This window comes from Patagioenas fasciata, chromosome 2, assembly GCF_037038585.1.
Source record: "Patagioenas fasciata isolate bPatFas1 chromosome 2, bPatFas1.hap1, whole genome shotgun sequence".
In the NCBI taxonomy this organism is placed as follows: domain Eukaryota; kingdom Metazoa; phylum Chordata; class Aves; order Columbiformes; family Columbidae; genus Patagioenas; species Patagioenas fasciata.
The window spans coordinates 41,494,863-41,516,599 of NC_092521.1; the positions used below are offsets into that span (position 1 = coordinate 41,494,863).

Consider the following 21,737-nt stretch of genomic DNA (forward strand, 5'->3'; position numbering starts at 1 on the left):
GGAAGTAATCTGCTCTCTCACAAGTGTTTTTTCTGTCCTTTCTCCTTGAAAGTGTTTGTGCACAGAGTTCCCAAAATTTATTTGGATATCACTGGTTCAGAAGGCTGATTTTTTAGGCTGCCTAAAGAAGCTCATATTATGAATTGCTGTTTCATATTCGTTATTATGTAGTATTATGTAGTTGTCTTCCTCTCCCTCAGTGCCAACACTCCCACAGGCCACCTGGACCAATGATTGCACCGGCCCTACAACACAGACCTAGTCCAGCCGCACAAAATCTGCCTTCCCTCAGTCGATCACCTCTCCAACAGAAGCTTTCTCTTTAAAAAAAAAAAAAAAAAAAAAAAGAAGAAGCAGCAGCACATTACAAGTATTGCTTTTCTCAAAAGGCAACTACGGGAAAGTGGTGGGGAGCCGCCACGAGAGCTCCTCCCCAACAAGGTGCTAAGTCCTCCGAACCGTTCGCGCTATGCACAGCCCCAGCGCAAAGCGCAGGGGGCCGCGGCTCTCCTTCCCGGGGACAGCCCCGCAGCTCTCTGCCACCTGCCCGGGCCGGGCGCGGACAACAATCCCCACTCCGCCATAGCCCCCGCCGGCCGGCAGCCTCCCAAGCGGAGCGCGGGCAGCGTAGCGACTACTCCATCCCGGCTTCCTCCCGCTGCCGCCACCGTCGAGCACGGAGCCCGTCCGCCCCGCCCCCGGGCATCCGGTCAGCCCAGCCGGGGCGGGCTGCCGCCATAAAGGCACCGCCCTGGCCTCGTCGCTTTCCTCGGCCTGATCTCGCCCGTTTCGGGAGCCCCCGGGCAGGCGGAGGTGCCTTCGCTGTTCTTCAGCCTGGTAGGCGGACGTACCCGCGGTCGCGGGGGTCCCGGTGCTGGGAGCGTTGTGTTTTAGGGGACGGAACAGGGTGCATGGAGGCTCGGCGGGGCAGCCGTGGTTCCAGCTTCCTGCCGGTACCGGGCGCCGGTTCTCGCCCCTGCGAGGGCAGGTCCTGCTCCCAGGGCGGACGGGTGAGGGCGCAGGCAGCCGGGCGGTGCGGGGAGCCGGGCCTGAGGGGGACGCTGGGCTATACACCGCTGCTGAAAGCCACTCGTGGGGATTTTTTTATGAAGTTAACGGGGTTGGAGGAGGTGTGACGAGTTAAGACAGCCCTGCGTCGTCCGGGTGGTGGGGAAGGTATCGCTGCACCTCAGTCTGTGGACTGTCTTGGCTGTGGGACCACTATATTTTTGAGGGGTCACAATCCTCAAAATTCATGCTTGTCAAACTGTTCAGGTGATTGTGTGATCAGTTTTTAATCCCTTTGGCTAGCTTTGTGGTTCGGATGCTAGCCTCAGTTCTGCCCTTGTGTTTGGTGAGCAGGCAGCCTGCAGGAACTGCTCACTTGTGAGCGTTAGCACATGTACCGACATGTCTGTGCTGGCAAAGTCTGTGCTTGACAAGAGATCTGTCTGATAAGCCATTGTAAAATTTTTAATACTTCAATATAAAAGACATCTGAGATCTTATGTGTTCCAAAGGTATGCTGCGAATAGATCCCTGCTCACTTTAGTTGAGGACCCAAATTGGCCAAGTGTGTTCTCTAATTTAATTGTCTGTATGGATATGCTTGGTTACAGTAGCTGGTGTAATTAGAAGTACTAATGCAGTGAGACAGTGAGAATGGAGGACTCTTGGCCCAGTCAAAGCTGGGTTAGGTGAGAGATGTGTCAGTGAAAATTAAGCATCTCACCAGAATCAGAGAAAGTATCCTGTGGTCTCCATGCCTAAAACAACTCTACTTCAGTAAGAGACAGTCAATATTTCGCTAAGATCTAAGGTGCCTCTGTTCTAGGCAAGATTATTTTACTTAATAAGTTACTTACAGAAGTTCTAAACTGTGTTTAGGTCAGATTGTGTACTATACTTTGAAGGCAATTGCCTCTTGTTTTTCCACAGGGAATTAACTCTAACATCCTCACCTACTCCAGCGATACCAATCTCCTTTCATGCAAATAGGGGATGTTACATTAGTTCATTAAGTTAGTGTAATAAAGTTAAACTCGGCAACTGCATTTATTTTGAAGATTTGTGGCTTCTGTTTTAGATCCAGCAAATAACTGGTGTTTCCAAAAACTTGCTGGTTTTTTGGTGTATATGAAATTTAATAGCGTTTTTCCTGTATAACTCTAGTTTTGCTTATATCTGTAGTAGCTCTATAGCTCTGAGAATCTACTACAGGAGATATCGCTATTGGCTCTAGAAGAGTGTTTCTCTGCTGGTTTGATATTTCTTTCCATTTCTTCCTGGTGTTACTGCCTTTCATCTGTGCCAGAACCTCTGCACACATTTTGTCCCAGTTTAAAGGAAATAAACAACAGAAAACATTTACACTGTGACTCTTTCAGAAAGAAGAGCTTGTTTCCCTACCCACTCTTTTTAATGAATGTTTTTCTGTTACCAGAATACTTTTAAGATGTCCTAATCTTCCTGCCAAAAAACTTTCTGAAATAACCTTCTATGTTCCAGCAGTGGCTGATGCCTCTTCAGGACTGGCCTTGTTTCCCATTTACAAAACCCAAGACTCATGATAACATGTGTATGTCCGCATGCTAAATTTCATGAACTCTGCTCAGAATAGCAGAGATCTAAGTAACTTATCTCTTGGCACTTGTCAGACACAATTACCTATAGACATAAACAGCAAAGTTAACTAAGAGGTGTAGTCAAAGTGGGTATGTAGTGCTAAAGGTTGAAGTGTAAGTACCAGTGTGTTCTGCCTTTAGCTGAGAAGAAAGATATTAATCCTTTGCATCACAGTTAGTCAAAGATTAAAACCTGCTTTGACCGAGGATGCATTTCTTGTGTAGCATTTGTATGCTGAGAAATAAATAGCATTTGTTCAAGGATCTAAATACCTGTTTGGTGTCAGCATTACTGTGATGCGTATACCTGAGGTGGTATGATTGAGACCAATGGCATGTGCTTAATGCAGGGAGGTGAAGGAAAGAAAGTAAACAGCTTTGCAATGTATTTCTAAATAAAACACTATAATCAATTGCAAAAGAGAGCTCTCAATAGTGGTATTACCCATAGTTGAACAGCTGGTAGTGACAGCCAGTAATTTACCTGATATGCTCTGGAGATTTCTAAACATATTGTATTCTAAAGCTCCCTATGCTGGCAGCTTTTCAGCAGCGCTGAGGCTGTGACTTGGTCTGTGTGTGATTTCTTGATGATAAGGAGTGCCTACAAAGCAAAAAAGTCATGGTCCTTAAAGGAGAATTTTTCCTAACTTGAAGTACTAGTTTGTGAGCACTAGAGTTGTTTGATCAAGCCATGAGTTTTGATTTGTAGTTGCCACGCATTTCTGCTTCAGATGCTCGAGGGGCAGCTATCACTTTTTTAATTCTAGTTTTTGAGTCCTCATTGTGTTGGAGCAGATGTTAGCCCATGATGTGAGGGGCAGGGAATATCTAAAATAGATGAGAGGAGTTGTTTCTTGCCTCTGTTGAATGGTAAATAATTTGTGTGTTGCATTCTGGAGGAGAGTAGGAACAACCTGGAGATGATACAGGAACAGCACAAATGGGTCAGAGGAGAAGATGTGAGCCTCTAGGTTTTGGGTTTGTTTGTTTGTGTGTGTGTTGGGGTTTTTGTTTGGTTTGTTGTTGTTGTTTTGGTGGTTGTGTTTTGGTTTTGTTGTTTTTTGTGGGGTTTTTTTTTTTGGGGGGGGGATGTTTTTTGAAACAACACTCAGACAGCAGCTAGAAAAAGTATTTAGAATGCATCTGAAAATGCTTTTCAATTTTGAAATACTGATGTTTGCATTTTCTCTCTTTATGGTTTATTCTGCCTGTTAACATTTTATTTTATCAGGTATCCAAAAAATAGCCTGAAGATGAACTTCTTCCTGGAAACGTGCAGAGCCATAGGACTTCTTGTTTATTACTTGCTGGAGTCACTAGTGTTCTTGATTGTGCCTAAACGGAAGAAGAATGTTAGTGGTGAAATTGTATTAATAACAGGAGCGGGAAGTGGTATTGGAAGACTCTTAGCTTTAAAGTTTGCCAGACTTGGAGCCACAGTGGTTCTCTGGGACATTAATCAAGAGGGGCTCAAGGAGACAAGTAAACTGGCCAGAGAAAATGGAGCAGTGCGAGTACACTCCTACATCTGTGACTGCAGCAAAAGGCAGGATGTCTACAGGGTAGCTGATCAGGTAAAGTATCTTATTTGTGGCTTTAACACTGTTCTGAATGCATGCACACATGTATGATGTTTAGTGAGTTTTAATGACTTCAAAGCAAGATGTTAAATTAATTAATTCTGAATGTATTGCACGTGCTACCTATTTTAAGAATACTGGTTTTTAGAGTTGTGTACCTCTGTTCCTTTAAAAATAAAAGGAGCTGGTTCTTTCTTGCAGTAGCTAATTGCAACTGGATAGCTTCTCATTCATCCAAGTTACTGAGCAAGCACTTACTAATGAAGTGAAGAAAATAAATTTATTGAAGCTAAAGCAGTATTTCAAGTTCTGGCAGCCTTTTACCAAAAGTAAACTCTAAAGATGATATGTTGTAAAAAGGATTAACTGCTTAGGCAATTTTTAAATAATTCCATGGCTGTGAATAGATTATTTGCAGACTCGCTTTATCACAAGTAATAAATGTACCTTGAAGTCTTAAATATTTCTTTCTTTCCTTTCTGAAGAGCTTTGTAAATATAGCATGTGGTTAGATATTTTGGGCAGACTAGTAGAATTGCCAAAAGCTAAAATTGCTTAACAGTTTCCATTATAACAACCTGTTCTCATTTGCTTAAAATGTTGCTAAACTTAACTGTTGGACTAGAAAGTTTCCACAGTGAGTGTTTGTGTGAGGATGAATTCTCAAAGAGTTGAGCTGTCTTTAGGAACATCTGTTGGCTGAAATAATATCCCTCTTCTGGTGCTGTTTAAGAAGCTCCAGCCTTCTGCCTTTTTCTAGCTGTGCAAAAATGACTAGAGGAAAGTCTGCGATAAGTGAAGCTTGTGCATGACCTGCAGCTTGTTAGTGGCTGGTACTGTTGGTTTTGTGTTGTGGTGATGCTGATCACTGTTGATCCCCCTGGCAGCCCCGTTAGACCAGCAGAGTTGCACATCTGCCACCCCTGCAGAGCAGTTGCACATGTCCCACCACAGACCTGTAACTGGTGAACTGGGAGGAGTGGAGAACGGAGTATTGCAGTGTGGAGGACACTGGAATGAAGGAGATGAAAACTAACCTTCAGTTTTGAGGTCTCAAGGGCTAGCGCTTCAGTCCCATGTAGAAAAGCAGTAGCAGAGCATTTCTGGCCAAATATAGAAAGAAGAGGGTGTAGTATGTGTGTGTCACAGGTTAGGGATGATTGAAAACAGAGGGAGACAGGAGCAAAGAAGTCGTAAGAGGGTCTCAGTGCATGATTCCTCGCTTACAATCTTCTTTTGTGTGTTCACTAACAGCTGATCCACTAATGATGCTCCTGCTGATCCACACAGAAGAAAATACCCTACTACTCTTATTTCAGAAATGTTGTGTCCTGCTGACAACTGATGCAGAACCATGCTGAAAACTTTCCCATCTCCTTAGTGACAAAAAGACTTTAGTATTACTTAGCGCTTGGTACCAATGTTTACTTAATGCTGTTTACTTAATGACTCTGGCTCACAGTGTGCAGCCTTTGCAAGATGAGGCAACACGGTTCCAGGTTTTGTTTCCCTCACCGTGATTCTGCTTCACACAATGACTTTCAGTTTTGTAAGACTATAGTAAAGAAGATTCATGTAGTTAGGGCAGGGTATGGTTGTAAACTTTGTGCCTAGTAAAAGAATCTCAGCCAAAATGAATTGTGCATGAAACTGCAATGCCTGCTTTGGGTACTTCATCAGCCACACAGAGAAATCAGGAAAAAACATCACTTTGGTAGGAAGAAAACAAAAAAGCTCTGCACATGTGGTGTCCTTGTTTCTTTCCTGTACCAACAGGATGAAGGACAGCTTTTAGCTGTCGAGAATGATAGCTTAAAATTTCTTTCTAATGTCCTTGTTCCAGAAGTACCAACCTCAAAAGGAATGTGGCCTTCTCTTAGCTACCCCTCTCTCCCTTGAGTTCAGCTAAATTTTAAGAATCTAGGGCTTTGAAAGAGGAAAGTAACTATTTTTTTTTTAACCCTCTTACTTGTGAGGAAATGGGAGCCCTTCCTCATTATCATGCTGTAAAATTGCACCTGGACTCACATTTACTTCCAGGATCTCTCTTGCATGATACTTTTTTGCTTATCTACTTTTATTTTCTTGCTTGTTAGTCGTGATGACAGTTTGCAGACAGTTTGCCAGTTTTCTGAGAATCCTCTTTCCTGTGCAGAGGAGCAAGAGTAGAAGCACATTTCCTGGTGGTATTTCATGCTGCCTATAAATCAGCCAGTGCTTTCTTCCACCTCTTGTAGGCAGTTATGGATGGGTTTGTGGTTCTTAGGAAGTAAACACTTTGGGATGCTTTTTGGGAATCATGGGAATTTCTCAATACGGAACTTCAATAAAAACCATAAATATAAATGCAGAAACAAACAGGAAAGTGTTTATACCTGAAGATGTGTAAGCAGATCAGCTGTTTGTGTAATGCTTGCCTCACCTAGGCCTAAAACAAACACTCGGAACATGCTTTCCTGCCCTGAACAAATGAAGAGGTTTAGAGCTCTGGGAAGTTGACGTTATGCCCCCCAAAACACTTCTTAATATCTAGGGAAAAGATCTCTGGTCCTTGGCCTCAAAGTAGACTGTGGGAGCCTGAGCTGAGCTTCTTGGCTTTATCAAGCACAGGGGAGAGCTGAGAGGAGAAGGGAATTAAAACAGCCAGTTTGCTGAGGAAAGAGCTGCCACATCTAGTTAGTAGGGAAGCAGTATAAACAAAGGTGTTGTAAGGCTGGAATTATTTGTCTGGGTTGCAGGAAGGTACTCAAATCTGCTTTGAGTTCCATCCAAAGTGTGAATAAATTTTGGAAGACTGAGTAGAGACAGGTGGTAAAGGAAGAGGTTGTTCAGGTGTTGACCACTAGTTAGCAATGGGATAATCAAGGTTCTGTTCTTATTTCCCTTCTCCCATCTAACCTAAATGCCTCAATCACCAGGTTGTAAGCTGTATGTACCACATCCCCCACTTCTGTCCACTTTTTCCTCACACAAGAGAAATGGGTATTTCTTATTTGCCCCAAATTGTAGATTTGAGATGTTGGTCCAGGCTTCTGGAATTGCTAGGTCATCTGACACAAGGCAGTATTAAAGCATCATTTACTAATGATTAAATGTATGTCTCTAAATGCGTACTATTTTTAACCTGTCATGAGGGGTATATACTCAGGTTGGTGACCAGGCTAAGGCTGCCCGTGGAGATCACGTGGCGCTGCTTCAGAAATATTTGAATTGTTACATGACAACTTTTTGGGAGCAAAACAGACAAGGATGTGTGAGCAATGACTGAGGTTGGAAAGGGGATCTGGCCGATAAAAGCTGTTCTGTGTAATCCTACCAAGGCTACTTTCTTTTTTTTATTTTTTTTTTAATCCTTACTTAGTTAACAATCATGGACAAGATTGGAACAAGCTTAAGGAAGATGAGGAAATTAAGCTAGAATAAAGGATTAAGTGATAAATTATCCTTTAATTCTTTACTGTTAAACACACTCACCTACGTGGTCTGCTTGTGCTTCTTTAGTCACTGTAGGCACCCAGCAAAGGAAGCACCATTAAGAAATGAGATTCCGTGATCTGTGACCGTATGGCAAGGTGGTGTAAAAACATGGTTTCCCAAAGCTACTGATCAGCATTTTTAGCACTTTATCTGGAAATCACAAATTAAACAACATATAGAGTACTAATTTCCTTTTCCCCAGATAGCTCTGATTAATGTACTGTATTTCAAATACTGCATTAATTATTTTTATTTTCCTTTTGAGAGCTGGCTCAACATCTTGATATCAGTTGGCCTATATCTGTTCTCTCAAGTGAGTCTGTTCATGAAGATTCTCAATCTAGAGTTAAAATGAGAACTGTACTTCCTCTTACTGAGCTAAATGTGTAGATATTATTCTTTAGCCAACTTATTTTCTGGGAATCATCTTATAAAGATGCTGGTACAGTGTTAGAATTGAAACAAGTACCCTAGAAAAAAGCTGCTGCACCATGAGCCCCAGAAGCCTGCAAGGCTTTTGCCTTCTGTGAATGCACGTGTCCCAAAATATTTTGTTTAGTTTTTTTAACAAACTACTACCCTTGTTACAGTTTTCTCATTTCTTGTTGGTTGAAGTAGACAAGATATTTGAATATATAAAAAGGTTGTAAGGAAGAAATTTATTTTAAAAGTGATCTTTCTCACTGCCTATGCATATGAGGAATAGTTCTTACCAAAAGTGACTGTTTACCCGTTCAAATTCCAACACAAAGGGCAGAAAACTCCATCTGCTCCCCTGGAAAGCTGTAGGGAAGTCTGGTTTAATGTGTGTGCTGTGGAATGTAAGTACAGGGCAGTGAAGCCAATGAAGGATCTGGACCACAAGTCTTGTCAGGAGCGGTTGAGGGAACTGGGGCTGTTTGACCTGGAGAAAAGGAGGCTAAGGGGAGACCTTATTTCTGTCTACAGCTACCTGAAAGGAGGTTGTAGCATGGAGCGTGTTGGTCTCTTCTCCTAAGCAGCAAGTGATAGGACAAAAGGAAATGGCCTCAAGTTGCACGAGGGGAGGTTTAGATGGGATATGAGGAAAAGTTTCTTCACAGAAGGGGTCATCAGCCATTGGAACAGGCCACCCAGGGAAGTGCTGGAGTCACCATCCCTGGAGGTGTTTAAAAGACATGTAGATGAGGTTCTTAGGGGCATGGTTTAGTGGTGGCCTTGGTAGTGCTGGGTTAATCTTTGAAAGGTCTTTTCCAACCAAAACAATTCAATGTTCTATAAAATTACCACTAGTGAAAAACTACTGTGTAATACATGTCAGTGTTTAACAGTCACAGTCAGAAAACAGCATGAAGAATCTTGAAATATCTGAAATATTAAGATGCTGCGAAGTAGCTGCTGCCCTGTAGAGTGGGAGAGAGGAGTCCCTGGACTGTTGGGATGCAGGTAGTTAGTGTTACTGACAGGGAATGCAAGCTTCCATCTGCTCATCAAAAGACTCAAGTACTGTGCTATGCTGACTTTAGCCTTCAGGTCCAATGGCAGCACTGCTTCTGTGCTCAAGTTACACTATGGAAAACATAAGAGGATTTGAGTCTAATGGAAGGAGCCTCACAAGCGAAAGTTTAGGTCCTTGCAGCCCTCACATAGATTTGATGTAACCAATTCTGATGAACTCACCAGAGGATCCATGTATTGTTTCACTGCAAAGCCTAGAAATGGCCCTACAAACAGAATTGCTTATTGGTTTTGAGCTGGGTTTGCTGTAGCAAAACACCTGTTGTGTTAGTTAGGCTCACTGCATTAAGGGCTTATCTGGAACAGTTGCAGAAAGAACCAGAGATGCTGAAAGCAGAAGGCTGTGTGGAGCTGTTGGGCTCTGTACCTCCGAAAGAAAGTCCAGTTGTAAGCTCAGCTCTAAAAAAGGGCTCAGGTGTGCAAGAACCTGAGGTGTTTGGATCTGTAATAAGCATAACAACTTCAACTTAGTTGAAATGTGCAATATTTCTCATGTTTTCACATCTAAAACTTGGAAAGAATGTTTTGTATTTATTGCATAATATCTTGGGGGATTTTGTTTTAGGTTAAAAAAGAAGTTGGTGACGTTAGCATCCTAGTCAACAACGCTGGTATTGTAACTGGAAAGAAGTTTATTGATTCTCCAGATTCACTCGTGGAAAAAACCATGGAAGTGAACATAATGGCACACTTCTGGGTAATACCTGTGCTTTCTATATACATACTAAAACATCCTTTTAACATGTTTTTGGTGTTAATTTTGCCTTTTGGAATTGAGGTAAATATGCAAGGATATACAGCTCCTTGTAAGTTCACTCAGAAATTATACAAGAAATTACTTTCTATGCCTGTGAGTCTGTAAAATAAAAAAAGGATGGAAGAATGGATCTTTTGGGAACTTCGGGGGTAGGTAGGTGGAAGCAGAACTGTTTCATATTGAAAAATGCACTTAAGAACTAAAGTTTAATATCTGCTGAGTTCTGAAGCTAATCGTATGTTAAAATCTCTCAATGTTAATTGATGTGAAGCAAGCCCAGCCTAAAAGTTGTGGCTCTAGTAACAGAAGTGTTCAATTCTATTAGAGTTCTAATTGTTTTGTGGTTATGAAAGTTTTAGTAAGCAATACCACATGTTCAGACAATGCTCTTAATAGTAAGTGGGGCTTTTGAACAAAAAGTAATTTAATTTGTATTTTTCTTCCTTCCAGGGAAGGCGGGTCACCTATGTGTTGTTCCTATCATAAAGAATTGCAAAGAGGATATTAAAACATGTTTCAGTGTCTTCATAAATACTTTTAATCACAAATATTAAATTACTTAATTAGAAGGAATACATGAAATCAATATTTTGCCATTTTACAAAATTTGCTGTGAACGACTATCATTTGAAATATTGCAGGGCTGAGCTTTAGGCTGAAACAAACTTAACAACTAGCTGAAGCTGTATCCTTAGCTTTCAGCAAGTTACCATCTGTCTTTGTTGTTAAGGTCAAAGTGGTGCTGATGAGGCCTAGAAAGTTCCAGTTTAGGAGCTTATTTAAACTTGTAGAAGTCTTTATTTAAAAACAACACCTTCAAAACATTATAGCACTTAGCTTATTTAGTAAAATGTTTCATTGCAACTCTGACTTACATTGCAGACTTACAAAGCCTTCCTGCCAGCAATGGTGGCCTCTAACCATGGACATTTGGTTAGTGTTGCAAGCTCAGCAGGACTGAATGGAGTCAATGGACTTTCAGGTAGCATATTAAAGCTAATGTTCATTTAGACAATGGTTGGATTTAAACTCTGCAATCAATACTCATATAAAAAAAAAAATCCTGATTTTGACTTTCTGGGTCTTTGCGTATAAGTAAAGGAAATGGTCATACTTTCAAACCAGGTGATCTTAAACAGACCGTTGCTTTCAAAAGAGATTTCCAGATGCTCAGCAGTGATGTGAAGCAGGTTTTTCTGCCAAGGCAATTAGAGAATCTAGGAGCCATGTAGAACTTTGGAAACTGAGAACTTCAGTGTTCTTGAAATGAACCTGCAGGTATCTGGTGGGGAAGCATGTTCTCAAGCTAAGCATGGTTCTGTGGAAGTTTCCCTGATTAAAAGAACTACTGAAATCCAGATGTGGTACAGAGGCAGATGTGTGATATCTCATGTTGCATTCTCTGTCTCTCAGCTATTAACTCAAGAGGACACATACAGTGATGGAAAGGGATGAGATTAGAGCAAATGCAGAAGGCATTTCTGGAAAATACATGCAAAAGGGGAGGAAAATGAGATAAGGTGACATAGCAGTAGAAGAAATCTAGCTTCAGGGCAATGATCATGAAGACAAATTGAGTTTCAAGTTGAAACCACAGCAGAGAGTCTCAAAAGCTTGAGTTTGCATAAGAAGCCAGTGCATGGATTCAAATGTAAAGTCTGGTATGAAAAGATAATTTCATTTGCTGCTGTTAAGTAGAGTGGAAAGGTGATAGCAGGGGTGCAAGGAGAAACCCTCAGAAAAGTAGAAAACGGTTTGCCAGTCTAGAACAACAGTTAGGTTTGGAGAGGGAAAGTAAAGGAGTAAATAACATCAAAGACAAACTTTATTGGTAACCTAATACTGAAAACAGTTCCTACTCTGAAAAGTAGTTCAGTATCGGAGAGTAATTTCCTGCTGGTACTGTGTATATGTAATTTCTATACTATAGTGCTGCTGTTGTATACTGTAAAAAAACATAACCCTGTGACTAGGTAGTTTACTTACTAGAGCATAGTTTCATCCCTCTTCTCTATTAGAAACTGTTACTGCTCCTGTGTACATGTTCAGTGGTAGGACTCACTGAACCTCTTTACTAAAGTTTAATTAGTAAATTAAAATGTTTAACTGCAATTAAAGTTTTATTTATTTTACAGATTACTGTGCAAGTAAATTTGCAGCAGTTGGTTTTGCAGAGTCAGTTGATTTAGAAATGAGAGATCTGGGAAAAACTGGTGTTAAAACCACAATTGTATGTCCTTACATCATAAACACTGGAATGTTTGATGGCTGTGGAACCAAGTGAGTAAACTTCTAAGGTTTCTGTGCAACTTGCACATTTAGCGTGTTACGTACTCGCATTTCCTTTATGAAAATCATAAGCTAGGCTTTTCTCTGCTTGTGTTATTTTCAGGATGGCTGTTAACAGTGCCATCCAGTGACTGGGTAACCCATATGGCAAGGCCCTTGGTACTTTACTATTCATTTAAACTGAAATGTGGAGTGTAATTGGTGTCCTTTCCTCTGCAGAAGCCGAATGCTCCAGTTGTCCTCTCTGGTCTCTAAACCTCCATTCACCTCCTGGAATCTGTGGCATAGCTCTGCTCAGTATGCTTTTATAATGACAAAGTTTAGGAGCTGAATAAAAGCCTAGTGTGTCTTCATACGAGGACTATGGATTTGTCTTGAGAGATCGTACAAAGAGAAAATAATAATGGCCACTCACTCTCTAACACAATGAAGGTTCTGTTGTTTGTAGGATTTGTGGTATTTATTTCTTCTTTTAGTTGACTAACTGAAAAATGGGGACTTTGAGCAAAATGTGAATCCCAGGCAATTTGTGCTATAGTAAGAAATGTTTTCCAGGTGGCCAAGACTGATTCCTGTTCTGGAGCCAGAGTATGTGGCTGAGAAGATAATGACTGCTATTCGGCGGGACCAAGAAATATTGTTGTTACCACGCAGTCTTTATTTTTTACTTGCTTTCAGAAAGTAAGTTATGTCTGTCTTTCTTTTCCTCTCTCTCTTTTCTGTCCAGGGATGTTTCAGCTATGTTTTTACCTAAAAGTGCAAACCAGGCTTCTGCTTGTTGGTGTGAATTTGTATTAAATTCTGCACATTTCTGGAGTTCTCCTTTTTTGTTTCTAGGGGTTCAGTCTGCCCTTGCGCCACAGAACAATGACAGAAATGTCTAACTCCCACTTGCTGACTCCATTGGGGTCCAGTTTTACTGTGGGCTGTAGAGTCTGGGGCGGCTTCTCAGTAACGGTGGATCTGATGTCTTGCCCCAGCATTACGGCACTTGTGACTCTGTTGCAAGCCACGTTGGGAAACTGGTCTGTCCAATAACTCAGGCTGCCAAATGAGTGTAATGGATATTTTGAGAGGGCCAGTGTTACTATATTCTAGAAAATGTACAAGTTTTTGACAGTATTAGGTAAAATTAATTCTGCGATAAAACCACACAACTCTTCTGATGTCTGCATTGTGTTTGTTTTGGGTTTTGTTTGTTGTTTTTTCACTCTCTCCAACTCCCCTACCTTACAGTCTCATACCAGTGAAAGTAGCTGTTCTCTTCGCGGACTACTTTGGATACCTCCATATCATGGACACCTTCAAAGGTCGAGCAAAGAAGGACTGAAGTGCAAAAGTCAGAGACCAGCTACTCTAAAGTGGACATTGTTAAAGGAGGTGGTGGGAAAGGTCTGCTCCTCTAGCAGCTGTGAAGTTAAGGTGCCTCACTTCTCATTAGTAACAATTTCCAAGGAAATTGCTTGTATTTGGCTCTTTAATCAACAGCTTTTACTCAATTTTTTTTATTTTATATTCAGTGAACTATTTTCTTTTCACCTCTCTGTGAAATTAATTCATTTGGTTATGTCTGTTATAATGCCTTAATGATCCTGCATCACAAACTAATAATTAGCAGCTCTGGGGGGAGACAAGACCAAGAAGATACGTGTATTTGGGCGGAAGCCAAGAAAGCCTCCAGTGGACCTGACTCTTGCTGCCTTTCACTGAACCACTAGGAGGGGGCTGTACTGCTGGTGCCATTACTGTTCCCTGGTGAGCTGAGGAATTCAGGAGTTTCCTAAAATAACAGATTTGAATTTGTACAAATGGGAAGTTCTGTGAAATGAAAGTATATGCTGTGTTGGGCAAAACCAATGAAATGTTATTAAATTTTTAGAGGTGGTGATCTCAGGACTCACAGATGACTATGCATGCCAAGGCAGGGAAGGGGAAAGATGTAAATTATGTATTTGTGCTGCTAATCTACTTTTTGTCTATTTTAAAAGCTAATACTATGACTGCAACTTTGTAGGAGAGTCTTTATACATTTTAAGAAAAAAATTAATTTGTCTTCTAAGCAAAATAAACTTATATTTTTAAATCAGAAGACTGCTAGTATAGGTGGGTGATCAAGCATCTTGACAAGTAAGACAATGAGCTACTAAGAGCAAAGGTATTACATTACATAATCAGGGCTTCTCTTGGGGTTATTTCAGAAAGGAATGATGCTGATAGAATTGGAGTGAATTGGATCATTACGGCCATAGCTTGAGGAACAGCATTATGTTTTGCTGCTCCGAACTGGGTGGCAGGTTGCCTTATTTATGTCTACAGAGACTTGTTGGTTTTGTTTTTTTCCTTTACTCTTAGGACTATTGATTTATCTTGGACATATGTTGAGGAGACCTTGCCCTTTTTGATTATGGCTGCTTAGAAAACTGTAAGCTCCCTTGACTTGATAAACCCAAAACAAGAAGGAGAAAAATTATACCTTAAATCTGTGTCATTTATGGGCATGCTGGCTAAGCTCTCCTGATGTCACAGTATTCTACTGGCACTTGGTAACTTCAGCAAGCTAGGACTAAAATGCATTAGCATGGAACTGATTGAACAATAGTATAGATAAAAGGGTGTAGGTTTCAGGGTTGGTTTTTTCCCCCTTTTTCCTCACCTCTCTCCCACGTTGGCCTAGCAGCTACCTTCATTTTCCTTGTCCATACAGTTAGTGAGGTTTACAAGTGGAGAAGGGTTTTCATAGAACAACTTTACTGCTGATGAGCAAGAAATGCTGAGAAAAACAGGCCTGTTAAAAATAGCCTTACCTTTATGATGGATTGAGTGTTAGAATTCAGACTGATGAAGACAAGATTTGTCTTACTGTCCTTTCAGATCTGCAGCTTTTCTACCTCAGAAATTCTGCTTATTTTATAGTATACTTCAGGAAATGAAAGTCACTAATTAAAAAACAGATATTGCCTAAATGTGTTATCCATATGTGCTCTGTTCAAAGTTAACCACCAGTAACTGTGTGCTGTATCTGTGTGTTGCAGACTCCTCACATTTTTATACTAAAAGAGCACGTGTTTCCTCGTAACTGTGGAATACAAGGTGTGCAGAATTCTGGAGCAAAGGAGAAATGGATTGTGAGAGCAAGTAGCTTTTTATTCTTGGTGTCTCTGTGAACATGTTTTGCTGAGGGAAGTTAAGAGCAGTGAGTCTGGCTGTGGGGTTTGTGGATTCTCAGCAGGTTCTGGTTTGTCACACCACTAGAAGAATTATACCTGATAATGTGTGCCAGATAAGTACATTGCCACAGGGACTCTACTACTTCACAAAATCATTGAGCTTGGAAAGGATCTTGGAGCAAGGTCAGTTAGAGCAGGTTGTCAGTGCTGTGTTTGGTCAAGTTTTGAATATCTCAGACTGGAGACTCTGCCACCTCTCTGAGCAACCTCTTTGTGTTTGTTCACACTCAGTTTAAAAGTAAATAAATTAATGTTTAAATTGAATGTACTTTCTTTCTGATTTGTGCCTATTGAGTCTTGTCCTTTCAGTGGATATGACTAAGGGTCTGCTCTAGAGTGAGCAGTTCCAGCTCTCTCACTTCTCCTTGTGTGACAGATGCTCCAGTATCTTAACTGTCTTAATGGCCCCTCACTGGACTCACTCCAGTATGTTCCCATCTTTTCAAGACCAAGTTCTGTAGTAGGTTGAGTGCGTAAACATACAGAGCTTCACTAGAAAATATCTGCTAGCTAGATGCCCTGGTGAATATTGCTTCTGTGCTGCCACTGCTTTGAATGTTATGGTCACTGCCAAATTACTTTGTGTGACTGGAGGATCCTGTTGGTGGTTTTGATCTCCCACATTTCCTGAGATGGCACAACAGATGTAGAGTTGTATCCAGGAGGTCAAGCAGTGCAAATCCTTCCCCTGTATTCAGGAGGCAGTATGGGTTGAGTGTTAGATCTTCACGTGACATATGAATTTACTGAAATAAAAGGTGGCTTACTTCCAGTACAACAATGATCTTGACTGATTATTTTCCTTATGCCAAGAAGGGCTCTTTCTTCCTCCTCTCAGCAAGTAAACTCACAGAAGAGTTGCTGTGAGATGCAAACAAGAAGATAGAACATGAAACGTCCCCAGTTGTGACAACATCATATCTGACAACAGCAGGAGACTGCTTTCTGAATTATATCGGGTAGCTCCCACAAAGGAATTCTTGGTTTCGTGACCATTGGTTGAAACTTTAAATAGTCTCTAACAAAATGACTGGGTCCCAGATTTGACTGTGATGGCTGCATTGGCTTGATAATCACTGATACAGTGCTTCAGAGACAGTCCAGAACATGGTATTTTGTTGTCTGTTGTGTTTCTTTTCCATGTGAGTTTGTATTCCTGTGGTAGGAGAAATCTTAGTACACTGATGCTTCAAAGCACAGTGAATATAATTTTTCTTGAAACTGGATCCTACAAGACTGAGGAGAAAAACAACAAATAAATAGAAGCTAAGATACAGGCTCTATTGCTGTTTATTTTTATGAATTTGGAAATCATATCCAGGAGCACTATACAGCTGCTTGGAAGCTGATCTTCATGATCTAATTTCATTTCAGGAAGGAACCAAGCAGATACCTCTTTTCAGGTAACTTTTCCTTGGGGTAGTTGATCTTCTGAAGACACAGATGTGCCCTGTATGCTTTGCTATGCAGCTCTCCAAAAACGTAGGCTTTGTGAAGTAAATAATGTAACAAAATAGCGTAGCTTCTCTGACTGAGTTTTTCTTTGCTGTAACCATCAGGAGAGACAGGTTTGGATCCACAGCTATCACATATTCCAGGAGAATGCAGAACTACTGACTGGTGAGAATTAAAAGGGTCGTTGATGCTTCAATAAGTGGGGGAGCATTACAGTCAGTGGCATTTGTCCACTCTGTGTATAACACACTGTCTCTGTAGGCCTAGGTGTTTTCAGCTTGATACTTTTCTCAGCTTGCCAAAGCCACCAAGCCCACAGCCTGAAGTTGTGCAAATAGCACATACCTGAGGAAAACATAGCTTTGTCTAGGGAAAAGGGGTGGAAAAGAACCATTTGCACCTTCTTCCCTTGCCCTCAGCAATATCCACACTAGGAATAAGAGTGTCCTCATGATCTAGACAAGTACACAAGAAAAGGGTATGACAAGTCATAGGCGACATGCCAAGGTGCTTTGCAGTGTTGGGTCTGCTAGGTAGCTACTTCTTGATCAAAACAAACCTTGATTATTTGTGTAGCTGTGTTGAGAGATGTTATTCTTATCCAAGGTGGTGAATAACTACATCTATGGGAACATGGTTCTGCAGGACTTGTACTGGGATGGTCTTCTGGACTTCCTGTTGAGGATGGAAGAACTACAAAAATTACCCAGGAAATGCAAAGCCCTATGACAGGGTCTGGCATATTCTGAAGCTTCCTCTCCTCCATGTCTTGAGGTCCAGAGGCAGCATCCCTGACTGTGGCACAGAAAGAAGAATCAACAGAGACAGAATGTGAGCAGCAGCACTGTCACTAGATGCAGACAGCAGGTCTCATAGCCTAGATCATGGCACCTTCATGAAATGAGGTTTACAGTGCCAATAGACACAACTTGTTTGACAAGAGCCTTTTTTTTTGCTGCTGTCTGTAGAGCTTGCTTGTAGACATTATCTCCACCTGAAGCAACAGGCAGGAATCTCTTATCTTAACATCTAGAAAGGAGCACTAAAAATGCACATATATGAAGGGAACAAGCTAGGAGAGATGTTCAGGGATCGCATCATTCCTTGGCTGAGGATTTTGGAGGAGGTATAATTGAACAACAGTGTATGCCTTTACAAACCAAATATGCCTTCTCTTAACCATTTTGAAGCACCTGATCTGGTCACTTTGAAATCCAGGAAATCAACCTGAAGAAATCTGCCATGTCTATACCTACATTCCTACACATAAAACATTAGAACTTCTAGGGTGACTAAGGAAGTTCTGCACTAATTAGGGCTTCATGCCCATGTATTACATGAAATCTGTTTTGGGAGACAGCCTTTGCCACAGGACTGGTCTCCAGATTTTATAAACCTACAGATATTTTTAAAGAACATTTTCACATCAAAAGATTTATTAATCTTTAAACTGTAAAATAAATATAACCTAAATGAAGAATGACTTGAGGTGAGGAAGAGGCTCAGAAAAGGCAGTAGCTGAACTAGTCTCTTGCAGAGACTATTTGAAGTCAGAGGGTGCTGAAAGGTTGTGTTTGTTCCTAATTTGGGAAGTAACTATCCTTCTTCTTTCCCCACTGTGTAAGCAAGCAAGAAGCTTGGACTTGTGACACATTGATAATATCTGCTGATCAGGGGCAGAATGGTCCTGCATCTAATTTTCATCAACCAAATATTCATGGCATTGTGTTAGTAGTGACTTACTACTATAGCACTTCAAGAGTTCTGGAAATTCCTTGGCTCTCATCCTGTTACCACTCCCAAGCTGGACTGTAAGGCAGCTTGGATGGAAAATATTAAGAACCTTTGTATTTTGTCTGCTTAGAGAAAGGAGTGCTATAAATTGACTGTTGTTATCTTTGAGCTTTTTAAAGACAACTAGCAAAGTAGATTGCTTGTAAATCGAGTATAATCTCTTAAAAAATAAGGTCACTCTTAACAAAAGCAACTGTCTTATGAGAAAAAAATAATAAAAATAATACCTGCAAACCTACATACACATATGTTATACTTAAGAATAAGGTAAATAGAATGGCAAATAGTTAGCTTCACTAGTCTAGAGATTTCCAACATGAAAATGGTTGATGTTTTGAAAATGAATTGAGGTAAAAAGACAAAAATATGGCAAATCGAAGGGGAGTACAATGCTCTAAGATTTTTATGTGCTCTCAGGCAATGAAGCATGCAGCTTAGCAGTGGCTTTCCACTGGGGCTGGAATGGTGTTAGAGTACACAATATTACATGCTGCTTAGAGATGTATGTGTAGCTTTGCATTAGTTTTTCTGCAGATATATGGACATCTGCATTCTGCACATGGTGATGTTTTGGAACACTACCTCTGCATGTAAGAACCTCAAATAGCATCAGGTCCAATGTCTGCTATTCCAGACAATGGAATATTGTTTGATATTAAAGGTATGGGATGGTCATGGAAAAATATGTGAAGGAATGCCTTTGAGTAAATCTTGTATGTGTTTCTCAAACAACACGCTTATCATAACACTAATTTGAAGACTTATTGAGAGAGGGTAAGCATGATTATATGAGCAAACCTGGCTCATATTGAGATTCTGCCATGTCCTTGGACCTTCCCCCCACAAAAATGTTAATAACAATCAGACTTGTTCCAAAACCAAGAATAGATAGAATTACACTTGTTCATTTAGCTTTGTTCCTGCCAGGTGACGAACCCTCTGTCTTTGCTACGGTGAGGAGTTACACATACATAACTTTGAATGATCCTTTCTGGCACTGTTTTCTCTACCCTACATGACTGAGAATTAAACCATCACTGTGCAACCATTGGTTTGCAGGAGGCTTTTAGCTCAGAGGACCGTGACAAAGATGATAGGAAATATCTGTTGGGAAAGGGTGATCTGATCAAGCTGCTGAGCAGGCCATGATGCTGCAACTCTCCACAGGGGAGGGAGGAGAGCTGAAATTGAGGTTTTCTTGAGCCAATCCCTAAAATATATATTAAGCCATATAACAAAAAGGACAAAGTAAGCAACATCCAGCAAAATAATTACCATTGTAGACGAAGCTTAGGCTTTTTCCTTTCAGTTATTAAATCCTAACCTCATGATGGTGGGCAGCAAAAGTAACTACTTGTAACTATATTTCCTTCAAACTTCAGCCAAAGGAATTATTGCTGGTTAGTTGCTTAGTGGTACAAATCTCTACCACAGCACGTGGAGAACAAAATGCATCCTGGTTCATGCAATGGTCCATAACAGAGACTTGGGAGATGATCTCACAAATGTCTGCCTGCTTGTCAGCAGGGTTGGTTTGTGCCACTGTCACTGAGAACAGGCAGCTGGCTTACACACTTCTTTGACTATTAAGGGGAAGAAGGTACCAACATTGAAAGAAATAGTCAAAAAGGTCCATTGATCACATTCGTTTAAGGTTATTGTGGTAAACTAACATTGTTTTGTATCCCTCAAACAGCCCCTGTTTGTATATGACATTTAGACTCACCACACAGTGATGACAGGTTCTCCTTGTTTTTCTCCCTAGCATGGACATGTGCAGTCTCATGGCAATGTAGAGCCTGGCAAAGTTTTCTATGTGTTTTTAGTTTTTCTGCTGTCTTCCTCCACCACCACCAATAATCCAGAAAACAGTAATTTGAAACAGCAAGATTTTAGAAAGCTTTTCTAGATCGCATCTCTTTTGGGGAACAATCTCTTTGGTTGGAAATACTCCACTATTTTCTGTGTCACCAACTGGAAAACAGTGGAACATCCCCAACCACTATTTTTCTAGTTACATCACACAAGCTATTCTCTGATTGCTTTTCTGCTACAGAAAGCTTTGCAGCAGTGGCTGTGAAAAGCCCTATCGTGAATTAGAAGTTTTCATTAAAAAAAGATCTCCACAGGGATTGCTGAAGTCACAGTAAAATCTGCAGCCACCTCTCATTGCAGCAAATCTAGATGTGCAAGCAGGAAAATTCTCCCAGCTGCAGAAGACAATTTTCTTGCCAGTCTGCCTTGACAGCTCACTGTTGCTTTAGAAAAATGGAGCCAAGATATCACTTTTAGTGCTTCAGCAGGTGATTCACCAGCAGCTGAGTCATCCCTGTCCAAGGCGGGCACATCCAAACCCCAGTGAGGGCTGGATGGCTGGGGAAAGGAAGAACAACAAACCTTCCTCCACTAATTCATGCCATCTGGGAGGAACAGCCCATAGGCCTGCAGCTTTATTTGCAAAATATTGTTTACAATTTTTATTCCAAAGTCTGCAGGGAAAAAGACTTTTTTTTTTTTTTTTTTTTTTAAATAGATCATCATCATTACCCAAACTGTTGTTCTGGATTCAGCTTCAGAAAACAGGAAGCAATACTCATAAGACTGGTTTGTTGTTTTGTTTTGTTTTTTTTCAGACTTTTGTTGTTAAGAAGTCAAACAATTAGATGTGAAAACTGGAACTGAATGCACTGTCATGCATTTGGAGTCTTTTGGTGTTAGAGGTCTCTCTGGTGAGCCACAGAGGATATGAGCTGTCGCAAAGTCTTGACTCATCACTGTGGTTGGTGGTAACCCAGGCTTAACATGGGAGGTCTCTTGGCCTAAATGTTCAAAACTGAGAAGAGGGGCAGCAACCACAAATGGTGTGCGGTGCCTGTAGCTCACATGTCCCAGTGCTTGCACAATCACTTTGCTTAACCATGAAATTACATAGGATCAGTCATTAACCCCACAGAAGATGTTCCCTTTAACCTGCTGGATTAGCAAATTTTAATCAGATCAGTGAAGGATCCAGCAAATGTGAGAAGTGGTGGAA

At 41.0% G+C, this 21,737-nt stretch overlaps 1 protein-coding gene across 1 annotated transcript; it reads left to right on the forward strand.

Annotated features, from left to right (window-relative positions):
* The first annotated feature begins 689 nt into the window (after positions 1-689).
* Positions 690-15,718, forward strand: LOC136097993 (epidermal retinol dehydrogenase 2-like). The gene is made up of 7 exons (XM_065830985.2): positions 690-837; positions 3,859-4,201; positions 9,747-9,878; positions 10,821-10,920; positions 12,074-12,218; positions 12,783-12,908; positions 13,464-15,718. The coding sequence occupies exons 2-7, from the start codon at positions 3,881-3,883 to the stop codon at positions 13,555-13,557; spliced, it is 918 nt and encodes a 305-aa protein (XP_065687057.1). The 5' UTR covers positions 690-837; positions 3,859-3,880; the 3' UTR covers positions 13,558-15,718.
* Positions 15,719-21,737: the final 6,019 nt, after the last annotated feature.

What these genes read in the sequence shown, in the direction of transcription:
- LOC136097993 (XM_065830985.2), top strand. Translation starts at nt 3,881, where the DNA reads ATGAACTTCTTCCTGGAAACGTGCAGAGCCATAGGACTTCTTGTTTAT. An exon ending in TCTACAGGGTAGCTGATCAG is followed by an intron (nt 4,202 to 9,746) that starts GTAAAGTATCTT and finishes ATTTTGTTTTAG; the next exon opens with GTTAAAAAAGAAGTTGGTGA. An exon ending in ACATAATGGCACACTTCTGG is followed by an intron (nt 9,879 to 10,820) that starts GTAATACCTGTG and finishes CTTACATTGCAG; the next exon opens with ACTTACAAAGCCTTCCTGCC.